The sequence below is a fragment of the Leguminivora glycinivorella genome, chromosome 16, assembly GCF_023078275.1.
Source record: "Leguminivora glycinivorella isolate SPB_JAAS2020 chromosome 16, LegGlyc_1.1, whole genome shotgun sequence".
In the NCBI taxonomy this organism is placed as follows: Eukaryota; Metazoa; Arthropoda; class Insecta; order Lepidoptera; family Tortricidae; genus Leguminivora; species Leguminivora glycinivorella.
In genome coordinates this window covers 4,456,394-4,469,362 of record NC_062986.1, presented here as the reverse complement: position 1 = coordinate 4,469,362, position 12,969 = coordinate 4,456,394, and the positions used below count along the sequence as shown (strand labels likewise).

Below are 12,969 nucleotides of genomic sequence, written 5' to 3'. Positions count from 1 at the left end.
GATGTGGAGTAATAAATAGGTCGAAACGCACAAATGTTAGTCAGTAATTAAATATACTAAAACGCGACATATATACAGCATTTAGAACATTTTCAAATATATATTATTAGTTTACACCGTATACATATAATAGTAGATAGCGGACAAGCCGCTGGCAGCCGTGTCGTAGTTGTTAGCTCATTGAGAATACAGTTGTCGTTGTGTGCGTGCGTGACGACACGACTCGCTGGTCGTTCGCGTGTACACAGCCATGGAAATGATGCGCGTGTATTGCTCAATAGCCCAATAGGAGCGTCCATCTACGAGTGTGCGTGGGTTCAAGGACTTGCGACAGGCGTAATTAATACAAGTCGCCAGGCATGTCCGATCTCCTTCCTTCCTATATCTGTGGTTTTACACGTTAATAAATCTCAGGCAGCTTTTGCTAAATCCAAATTTATTTTTGGATTATTTTCTTATTATACGTATGTACTTGTAAAGGAAATGTTCTGAATGCTGTGTCATTGACAGCGAAATTATCGATTTGTACACTGAATACGATTTGTTTTTATTATTCGTATATCTGGTATTCTTCTGTTCAACACTGTAATACCATATTAGTAACAAAAAACATCACTTCTGTCCCACTGTCTGCAAAATTTTAAAATGGTCTATCTTTTCATTGAATAAAGTGCCATAACTTACATTATTTACAAAACTGAGTATAATACAAATAATATAAGCAAATCGTATAATCAATAATCCTAGTTTAATAAGACGGTGTCAAACTAGGGTATTTTCAGCCGTTAAAAGACGTAAACGCACTGAAAGTGTTGCCAGCTTTGTAGTTTTTGTTCTATGGCTCTATTTGGTAGCAATTGTTTTAAGTGACCCTTTAAAACTTTTTAAGTCTGTCTCAAAACTCTTAGAGCAATCTTCTTCTTTGTGCCATCTCCTTCCATGAGGTCGGCGATCGTTTGTTCAGATGTCTCTGGGCCATTTTTTTCAAAGTTGTCCACCCCACTTTTTTTGTAACATGGGTATTTTTTACGCCATTAATACTCAGAATCGCAAGCTCTTTCGATCCTGATAGGAGAAAAAAAAATGTCCCAAGATTTCCATACATTTTTTTCGAACCTTCCATTCCGTTACCGCCATACAAATTTATGAAAAAATGGTAACGGAATGGGAAAAAAACCTTGGGACACTTTTTTTCTCCTATTAGAATTGAAACAGCGCACGATTCTGAGTGGAAACCACATAAAAATTTCCAAATCCAAAAAAAAAGTGGAACTTTGAAAAAAAAAATGGCCCCTCTCTAAGTTCAGTCATGCGAATTATTATATGCTCTTCTATCTATAATATACCTATATGGCTTCGATAGATGGAAAAGTTGAGAAAAACTTTAACCACAGTTCTATTTTGGAAGTTCTGATCTCATAAAATATGAAGCGATCGCAAAACTATTTTCTGTTCCTTCACAATTTCGGAAACTTTTTCAAGATATCGATATTTCGGTATATCGACTCGATATATTTCTCTGCGATTAGATACTATAATTCTTACACTCACTGGATAAATCAATTTAGGAAGCTTTTCCTTCACCGATACCATACTTTAGTAGCCATGTTTTTTTTTCCTGTGCGTTTACGTCAGCTCCCAAAACGGCGTCTATTTTAATTATTCGTAAGCAACTTGAGCTTTGCCGAGGGCGTGTGATGCCTATATCCCCAAAGGGTCTTGCAGTTAACTTTGTCGTTCTAGTGAAGTTTTTAACGTGTACTAATAAAGTACAAATTAGGGCGTTTTAGTTTCGTCTTAGACGAGTGACGCTGGGTTGTAGAGAAATGCTTGTGAGGCCTGAGTGCACGCTTATATTGGGCGTACAGCGGGGCAGAGCGTGCGGCGTGCATGTCAAACATCCTCAAACAACCTCATACAATTGACAACGTTTCAAAATTTTCAATGTCCCTGAATCGAAAACCATTTCGAGTTTTTCTCCTTGTAGATCATATAAATATTTTTAGTATAAAAAATCTTAAAAATAGTTTAAAGGGGAAGTGACGTCAAATAGCTGATTTAGAGCTGCCACTATAACAAAAAAATCTTCCAGTTGGGATGTCATGTCACTTGAGTTTGACAGTGACACTTATCACCGTTCATAGCAAAGATATTAAAAATTTCATGGCTTAGTCTATGGTTCGTAGTTATTCACTATTGGTTGACAGTGACACTTGACAGTCAGACATACCGGACTGTTTAAGCTGACTGTTAAAACTTTTTTTTTAGAAATGATTTTGTCGTTTTCTTGGGTGTATGAAACAACACATGTGACGTCATAAAGCTGTGTCTTGACGTTTGTAACATACGCTCTTTCTGCTCGAAGTAGTAATAAGAAGGGATTTTCTCATTAAAATAGCAGTTTTTGGAAAAATAAAAAAATACGTGTATCTTTTAGTATTGAGTTCTTTCAAACCAAACAATAAAAGGTAGTACTCAAAAATATGAAATGTTGTCAATTGTCCTGAGTCGAGGCTGCACAGGATGCACGCGCCGCCGGACCAAACTCTCCGAGCGTCCACTCAGGATAAGGCATGAATTTTTAGAGCGCCTAATTTTCATGACAAGTCTATCGTCATTTTGATTTTGGAGTTCATTTAAAGCATTCACAATATTTTCAAGGACAGGAGTGCGACAGTTACCGTAAAAATAGCGATTTAGGGTGCGCGCCCACGGGGGCAACAGTTGCTCGGCGACTTTCGTATTTGTATGAAAAGTTGCGTCGCCTCGTGTGCGCACTTTCATACTAGGCCATGGTCGCGACAAAAAAGTCGCCGGCAACAGTTGCCCGTGTGCGCGCTCTCTTATTGCTACATAATTGGTTTATCAAAGTAACTAGACATTATTAATATGCAGGTGACTAACGTGGAAATAATTCACCTCGGTTATGCTTTAAATATACCAACAAAAAATATTTTTTCCAGGATTGTATGTTTGCTTATATGTTTAAGTGGTGGAATTGTATATGTATATACATATTTTGTCACGTTCTCCGCAGCTATATTAAATACCTTGACTGTACAAAAAAAGTCAAAAAGTGTTTCTCTCCATCTCAGTGCGGTGTTTCGTAGCTCATTAGCTGAAACGTCACCGATAGGTTCTAATTCTAGTCATTATTTTGTGTATCGATGTGTCATGGCAGTTCACTAGGGATCCTAATATATTCGCATTTAGTTTTCACGGTTATTAATTTTTTTTATGTCCAGGGACCGGTATGACTGTATCTACCGATTGTATTTCTAAAAAAAAAAATTGCCGGTTTATTTTACTAAATAACTTTACTTTTAGAGTCGTCTTTTTGTGATTAATGTGACTATTTATTATGTTTATTTTTCGGTTATATTTAGTATTTTTTTTAGAAGTAGAAAGAACTTCGTAGAAGTAGTAAGCAAAACAGATACTAATTGCCAAAAAAATACCGCATAAAATGCCGTAAGTATTTACTGACGCTTTTGCGGAGTCCTTTATGATTCAAATAAAAAAAATATACCATTGTTTAATTAAAACTATTTTACTTTTTTTTTACTAAAATACATTTAACCAATTAATTTTCCTATACCAGTTACGGTCCCTGTTTCTAACCAGTGATTAAAGTTGACAATAAGTTCCGACGTTGGGTCACTGTTTGCGTCGTGTTTTGTTATGTTATAGTTAAAATTATTTGAAGTGATATTCGACCTCGAGCGATATCGAACTTAAATCAATTTTAAGTTATAAATTTGTGTTTGAATCAATCATTATCCCTATTTATATTATTTGAGAACAAAATGTTCGAATTGATCGACTTGAAGTAAAACTTTTTTTTATAAAAAAAAAATCCTTCAATTATTTGGTCAAAAATATGGATCATATCAAATAATTTTAACTATCTAATATGCGAGGGAATGGGACTACGGGTACAGATATAAGAATATGTAAATCCGGTCTTCAAAGAAATCGAAGTTGGTACGAACGGAGATAGATTCTTTGAAATTGGAAATGTATTTGTATCTTATATATTATTTATTTTCCCCTTCCTATAATGTGGTTATGTGGTGTTCTAAATATAGGGTCAATAGTCATAATAGAAAATGCAAACCCTTTTACCGTGCTCATGTCAAAGCGTCTATTTAATAAAACATTTGTGCATAATTTGTATGAGCAATGAGTATTGCTTAATAGAATTTTTTTTAAAGTAAACATTTTATTTGCTTATAGCAAAGCAATAAACATTTTGCTGACTACAGACAATACCTGACTTTTCGTTTTTAATAATACTTAGGCGAGCATTCTGCAAAATGTGGCTTATCAGCAGTGAGCAGTATTCATTTAAATATTTATTGAATTCATGCAAATACCCAACAGCGTCGAATTCGATTGAATGTGTAATGATAACAATAGAATTGGCAGTTTAACTTTAATTTATTTATTTTATTTTATCTTTATTGCACAAACAGAAAATCTTAAAAAATTTGGACTTATGCTTTAAGGCATTCTCTACTATTTACAATGACAAATATTAATTGTGTGCACTGCAAATCACCGTCATGTTCAATGGTTGGGTCAATCGGGTATATCACAAATTTATAAATATGTACGAACACTAAAGACTCCTTACAGAAATATGTAATTAATGACAGCCATTACGGTGTATTTGAGATAAAGTTTATCTTCAGATAATATTTTCTACCACATTCGTGACGCGCTTTAAAAAAAAATATAATAAAAATGTTGGTGACAAAAAGTTGATATCAAAGGTACATTTAAAATAGTTTATTGTCGTACCTTTTTCTGTAACTTACAAAAAACACACAAATTCGTAGACGTAGATCCATTCCCTAGCATAACTACGTTTGTTCCCTTACATTTTTGTTGGAGTATATCGCACATTAGTTGGCCGGCGGCCCGTAGTCAGACCATAGTATTTATTGACGCTTAAACATGTTTTATAACGTTTAAATGATATTCCATAGTGTAGTAATCATTATATTAGATCACTACGTAGGTGATTTGCCCTGTAGTGGTTTTAAATGTTTTTGAAGACGGTTAAAGAAGAAACGATCGATTGACATTGCAAAAATCTACCTACTTCACCTTTTAATTTTTCAAATCGTTCGTGTGTTAGAAAAATAACAGTACGTACTAAGAAATATTTACTGTACAATAAATTCAGCCTTGATAATACGACTCGACATCAAAGTAGTTTCGAAATTTTTATTTACGAATTCGCAATGTTTCTTTAACAACATAGGTATATATTATGTTATTGAACTATCTTTGAGCAAAGTCAATCGGCACGTTTCGAGAACTTACTAAAATTAATAGATATTATATTACTTGTTCTCATAATCTTGTGTTTGGTGAAATGTTTATCTGTGTAAACTATTTATTAAATATTTTGTTACATGTACCTAATAATTTATAACACCAATATTTATCTTTTCAAATTTGTAACGTTTAATATATTTTATGCAAAAATTGTAAACAGTGTGTAGATTTTGTTGAATAAATGTCATGTTTTGAACTTTTGTCTTATTTTTACACAAGTTACACTTTATTTTTCTAAACGATGTCCACGAACTTGGCTACCTTGATGTTTACTTACGTCAATTAGTTTTTGCAGCAAACGTATACATAAAGTACAGTCAGAAGCAGAAGCATTTATTTTGTGGAATTCGTAGTTTTTAGGGTTCCGTACCTCAAAAAGGAAAAACGGAACCGCTATTTTTTGTAGAATACTTAAACATTCTAATTACCTAATTAGTATTTCACTTTTTTTTTATCATGCAGAAACGTCTGCGAGCGATGTTACATATTTTTAAATTTAAATTAAAGGTTTCTGCATGATAAAAAACAAATTTAGATGGGTTAGCACATTGTTACTGGCGAATTCTCAATGGAAATTGAGACTCCAGTGCCTGTTAAGATCTATTCTTATGGGTAGATGTTTGCTATAACGCCACCCTAAGGCGGTTGAGAATTGAAGGAAGGCATGGATAAATTCGCACACATCCAGCAGGCCTCCGTGGCGCAGTTGGAAGCGCGATGGCCCCGGCAAGGTCAAAGGTCGCAGGTTCGAGTCCTGCCAGAGGTGTGAATTTTTCCATTTTTCCTTTAATTTAAAAATATGTAATATCGCTCGTAGACGTTTCTGCATGATAAAAAACAAATTTAGATGGATTAGCACATTGTTACTGGCGAATTCTCAATGTAAATTGAGACTTCAGTGCCTTTTAAGATCTATTCTTATGGGTAGATGTTTGCTATAACGCCACCCTAAGGCGGTTGAGAATTGAGGGAAGGCATGGATAAATTCGCACACATCCAGCAGACCTCCGTGGCGCAGTTGGAAGCGCGATGGCCCCGGCAAGGTCAAAGGTCGCAGGTTCGAGTCCTGCCGGAGGTGTGAATTTTTCCTTTAATTAAAAAATATAGTATTTCACTTGCAATATGTATGATAAGTTAATGTTCAGTTCTAACGTTTGGTATGTTTGAATTTATCTGATGAGTATAGTGTACCTATTAACATAATTACACATCCCTTTGCCTATTTTTATCGACGCTCAATCTGGCAAGCTCATTCGGTCAGGTACCTGACCTTTAAAGATTATCCTTAGATTGCTTTTTCCCACAAAAGGACGAAATTGCTGTTGAGTCCCATTTTCAGTAAGTAATTAAATTTACACCTTTTAGCTTCTTGATGTGTATACGAAAGTGAAATATAATTATATCATTTTGTTGAGACAACGCGGTTCTCGAAACATCGGAGGTTAGTTTTAACGTAATTATAAGCGGTTTTTTTCCTTATTACAAGATATTTGTAAAGAGTAAAATTTAAACAAGTCCCAATGTACCTACTTATATTTTCATGTGATACACATATCACAATCATATAAAAACACAATTCAAACACTGAAATATTGCTGTAATGTCATACAAATATTAGTTTCTGAACATGACCCAGCATAATACGAAATAAAATTAACAATGTGCGAACCTATTTCGAATGATCTAAATTTAAGCAAGTGTATATATATCCAACAAAACTTCACGTGCCTTCACTGAGTTATTCCGCTTATCAATAGGCTTTTAGTAAAGCCTACTTTTACCTTTATTTTTAAAAAGACCTTGATTAGTTCACACAAATATCTACTACTCAAAGTAATACTTATTAATAATGTTTAAAATGGGACCGGCCTAGTTTTCCCTCTGGGTTGTTAAGGGTCGACTCGTTAATTATAAACAAGGCTAAAAGGTGACGAACATAGTGATAATGTCCCAAATAGGAACTTCAATAAATTTAGAGCATAAAAATAATAATCTAATTAGACTATGCTAGCTTAGCTATGGCTTTTTATGATAATACCGTAATAAGAAGGTAGCCGCTAGTTATTATTAAGTAGCAATTAGCAATAAGTACACGTTAAGCCACAAATGGCATGTAAAAACCGCCTACTTGAAATAAATTTATGTATAAATATTAGACTTTTTATGAAAACGAAAGGGTCGCTTTCAGTTTTCATAGTCAGACTAGGTAATACCTATGTATTTCAGTACTTACTTGTTTATCGTTTACATGACATTACAGAATAACTAATGCATCACGAAACTTAATAGACTGACATATATAAGTAGGTACATGTACAATAATAGGCATGAGCTTAACAAACATTTTATTCGAGTAACGTTGAACACCTAGCAAATTACCATCATTAGAAATATTAAATTATTATTGGGACTTTCCCGCATCTAAACTTACATCTATAGACGAAGTTTCACTCTGCGAATAATCTGTCCCATCCAGCCTTAACGGGGCATGGCGGGAAACAACTTGTTGATCCCCCCACCCTGTAAGCCTTTGCCGGCTAGTACAGGGCTATCAGTCCCGGTATTCGGACGTCCCGTAACGACGGCGCGTTTGTTAAACTTTACGTATAAATAAATCGTAAATATCTAAGTACTATTTCACTCATCACGCAAAGTGTCAGGTACTACAAAAATCAGAGTGGTATTCGACGCATCAACGAATGTTACAAATGCGATAAAACTTGAAAAAGGTTACTATCGTTAGTATTGTTTTAGAATTTTTGACGCATCAAGTAAAGGAACTTATGGTGAATTCTGCTACTAAAATCAGAGTGGTATTCGACGCATCATCATTAAGCGAGTGTTAATGTGTGATGTGTAATAAAACAACGAAAAACTATAACGACAAGTATTATTGCTGGCGCGACTTCAATGCTAGACTTATAAATTAAGTTTTTCATATTTAATTGAAACTTATATTTCCATAATGTTGTTATTTGTGTTACTATTGTTCCCTTGTTCGTCTGCCACGACAAAGACAGTTTACAAAGTGGGGGTGCTGATGGCGTCCCGCTTGGATTCCCCCTTTGACCTGGAGCGCTGTGGACCGGCTGTGGACCTGGCTCTGGATAAGGTCAATGAGAAGTTCCTGGCGCATCACGGGGTTGAGCTGCAGAAGGTGCAAGGCAGGTTGGTACATCATCATCACTAATGTCATCAAAACAGTAGACTCTTGTCATGTATTTCTTTTTTTTTACTATCAAAACAAATTAAATATAATATTAAATATACAGGGTATAAACCTAATACGGGCGAACCTCTTAACGGTGGTAAGTATAGGACATAAAAAATGGAATTAGATAACTTTTACTTAAAATTTAAATATTTTTTTTATCCATACAAATTAATTCGGCCCGCAACGTAATGCAAACACACTCGCGTTAAACGCTCGTTGACAGTTGTCATTGATTGTCATCGCAACCACGTTTACAGTACATTGCTGCTGGAAATTTTTCAAAAATTCTCTATGGGGTGAAAATTAAGAGTAACTCAAAAACACCTCTTAATTAATGATAACAAAATTGAATTATATGCCTGGTTTCATTTATCGCCCCTATTACGTTTACGCGCTGTATAGCCACGACTTCACACTAAATACATGCCGTGTTTATTTCTATAACTGGAAATTATGTAAAATATATCTAATAAATCGAAAGCCAAATCAGGAGGACTATGATTAGAGTTTGCATTATCCGGTGGATTTTTAATATTCGAATAATTCGGATAATACAATTTTTATTATTCGAATATTCGAATAATTCGGATAATTTCGGATAATTTATTAAATGGAACAAAATTAATGTTACAGGTGCGTATAAGCGTGGAATTGATAACGGCTGAGATAGATGAGCGCCATAATGCGAAATTTACCTACATTTTTATTTATTTTTTGCATAAATCAGCAAACTGTAGAAATTAAAACACACCTTGCTCTCTATCTTTAGTTCTATGATTAGAATCTTGCAATCAGATGGTGAGCTGTCGATATAAGACAGTTAGTAGTAGTGATTAGTTAGGTGTTGGATATAACGAGAAGTTTTTCTTACAACACCTTTACCTTGGAAATGGATGGTAGAGAGGATGGCTTGTGTAGAGTGGAACGTTAGACAACATCATTGGATATGATGATGGTTATAGGCGATAGAGCGTTGTCATATTATCCGTTCCGATATCGGATATAGGAAGGATGTCAAAGGCAAAAATCAAAGATGGCGCCTTGAATGATTTCGAGAATGTATAGGAGTCGGTCCTTCGCTCGATCGGATCGGATAGTCATCTTAAATCTGCGGGGCCCTTCCGGATACACTTCGACCCATCGGGATCTTTTGTGCAATTACCCCCTTAGATCTTAAGATCCTTCAGCTATTCAGGAGCTTCTCGACCATCTCCACGTATCGGATGATGAGGCTCATGGGTAGCTCTCTGATGTCCTTTGGTACTAGGTAGCCTGCTCCAAAGTTCTTCATTCTTTGTCTGGCGAGGGCGTGACATTCACACATTAGATGTCTGACGTTCTCTTCCTCTTCGCCGCACATGCGACAATCTGTGTAGTCAGCGTGTCCCATCTTGGCCAACATTCCTTTGATCCCGTAATGGCCTGTGAACACCCCCGTTATAATTTGGAGTTGTCTTTTGCCTAGCTTTCCTAGCTTTTTACTCCATCCAGATTCTACCCTCCGCATAAAGAGCTTTGAATGCTTCAGACCTACCAGGGCATCCCACTCTTTTTGGTGATTAGCCTTTGTATGGTATGGTCCTTCATAGCCGGTTTAATGGTTCCTTGTGAGGTTGTCTTCAGACCTGGCCTTGGCAAGTTCATCAGCATTTTCATTGCCAATGAAGCCTTCGTGCCCCGGTATCCATACCAGTCGCACCTTGTTTTGCCTTCCAAGCTTGTTAAGAGCTTGGATGCCGTTTAATACCAGTCAAGAGTCACCTCTGGGCGATGTGAAGGCTTTGAGTGCCGCCTGACTGTCGCTGAGTATATAGATATTCTTTCCTTGGGTTTGTCTAACTATATTCTTATGTACAAAGGTAATTATTGCATATGTCTCGGCTTAAAAGACAGTGGCATAATTGCCCATGCTGATACTACCACTGTAGTCACTAGTCATTTGCACAAATGCCTACGCCCGTACCAGATGCCATCTTGGACCGGATCGGATACTTAATATAAAAAGTTGAAAACTCTTTTCGTAATAGGCTCTAAACAAAAGCGTCCTGGTTAGGGTCTTAGAATAGGAATGAGCAACCAAAAAAAGAGAAGACCAATTAGTCGAAGACACTTCCTATCCAGGTGTGGATCATTTTAGACCTTAGTTGCACAGTGGCTGGTACCAAAGTACCAATGGAAGGGGAGAGGTGATAAATAAGTAAGTACGTAACAAATTCTTTATTGTACCACCAACATAAAATATACAAGACATAAAATTTAAAAAAATGAAGAAGGAGGAGGTACGAAGGCGAACTTATTTAAATATTCAAATCCAAAACGCCTCAAATTGCTCGGCAGCGATTTGATGGGTTTTGGTTTCCAAGCTGATCAGTAGATCGACTAAGATTTCAAAGTATAAGTAGTAATTAGACCGATTTTTGTGTATGAATGTAACTAAGGACTTAAAAGGAAAATACCTTATATTTCTTAGTGAAGTGGAGGGAATTCTGGCGTACTAAATTGCCATGGAACTGATAACAGCTAAATTCGGAGTGAGGCGCTAAATTTCAATTTCAAAAAAACAAGGGACCAAGGGAAGGGAAGTTGAAGATAAATAGGTGTTAACTTGTTAGCAATAACATTGTCCGTATTAAGAATTGATCGAAATTGGTTTCAGTGACGTCTATCTATTAAATATATTACTTTTAAATAAAAAATAATGTTTATAGAAATTATCCGTTTATCCGGATAATTTCACTTGGATTATTCGAATATTTTCGGATAAAAATATTGGCGGATATTCGAATAATTCGGATATTCGAATATCCGGATTGCAAACCCTAACTATGATTAAGACTATTTAAGAGTTAAGACAGTTGGTCTACATAAAATTAATTTAAAAATAATAACTTTTGTAAGCTCCAATTTCTTATATAAGGTGCGTAAGTAGTTAAGTACACAGTAACAATATACAGAGTGGGCTGAGTGGGTAATACAAATTTAATAATCGAATATAATATTTGAATGGAAAAGCTTACTGCGGCTAACAGCTTAATCTTACGCGAAAATATATTTGATGAATGCAAAACAAATAACTAGAATAAAAAGTCTGAAAATGAAACTCTCGACATTATTAATTTATATGCAGATAATACTGTTAAATTGATAAAATATCTGTTTACTTCCACGAAGGAAAATGATTAAAGAGCTGAATATAGATTAGACAACAAATCGCAAAAACTTAACTTTTTTCTAAAATTATCCGTACTAATATTATAAATGGGAAAGTGTGTGTGTCTGTTTGTTTGTCCGTCCTTCACGGCGAAGCGGAGCGAGGTATGGACGTGTTTTTTGAAGTGGAGATAGTTGAAGGGATGGAGAGTGACATATGCTACTTTTTGTCTCTTTCTAACCCCCACTTCCCCAGAATGGGGGCGGAAATTTGTATGCAGCATTCCGCAATTTTCGAATTTAACTCGAGCGAAACTGCGCGAAAAAGCTAGTTTACTATAAAAATTACCTTATTCCCCAAAGCGTTGTTGATATCATTAACAAGTTTAACAACATACGAAAATAAAACACCCGATAATGTAATTGGATCAAACATTAACCGAAACCACTGCACTTGAACAATAAAAGGCTTTAATGGCCCATTAATATTCTGTTTCATTCCAACATGTAAACAAACACTAGTGAAGGAGAGAGATACACAGTATTTACTGTTTTGGAGTGCTTAAAATGGCACATTTGAGATGAAAGAGGTCGACTCGAAATAGATTGTATAGCGGGACGTTTTAAAGTAACAACAACGGTTTAATGAATCCAAGCTATATTTTAGTTAAAGTAACACAACAGTTTAACAAAGGGTCGTGCGGATACGCGTGCGTTCTCGAGTGAAAGCTAACGGCCACTGTCTGACGAAAACGCCGCGCTGCCAGCCGCTACGTGATTGGACAAAACAAGTTACACACAATAACCAGCTAAGGTTGACCCGCGGCTTAGTCCGTCAGGAAGCGAGCCGGGGGTCTACCTCGATTGGTTCTCTTAGGGAGTCGTCTATCTCTCTCTTGACTCGTGCCGCCTCTCTGAGACGCGTTAGGCGTAAAGCCAGTGTCACACGCTATATACTCCCCTCGAGTTCATGATGACGCCCACGTCCATGGACTCGCTCACGAGTTTCACGACTCTGATTTCGGTTACGTGGACGTCCTCTATTTCGTTTAGGCACCACGGGAGAAGGAAGCACATCATCTCTACCATTAAAACGAACAAGCTGAGAGGCGTGATACTTACCCAGAACCTCAGCGGGTGAGTTAGGACCAGCTACCAGGTAAGTTGTTGGACTAACCTTTTTAACGACCAGGTAAGGACCATCTCTTTTTGGAACGAACTTGGCCGAAACATTCTTTCCTGCATTACTAAGAACGTGT

At 36.1% G+C, this 12,969-nt stretch overlaps 1 protein-coding gene across 1 annotated transcript in view; it reads left to right on the top strand.

Annotated features, from left to right (window-relative positions):
* The first annotated feature begins 8,311 nt into the window (after window positions 1-8,311).
* The window catches only part of LOC125234896 (receptor-type guanylate cyclase gcy-28), a 163,420-nt gene continuing 158,762 nt past the window's right edge, over window positions 8,312-12,969 (top strand). The window contains exon 1 of the mRNA XM_048141317.1: window positions 8,312-8,514. Within this exon, the coding sequence (XP_047997274.1) occupies window positions 8,312-8,514 (203 nt within the window). The remainder of the gene's footprint in view (window positions 8,515-12,969) is intronic.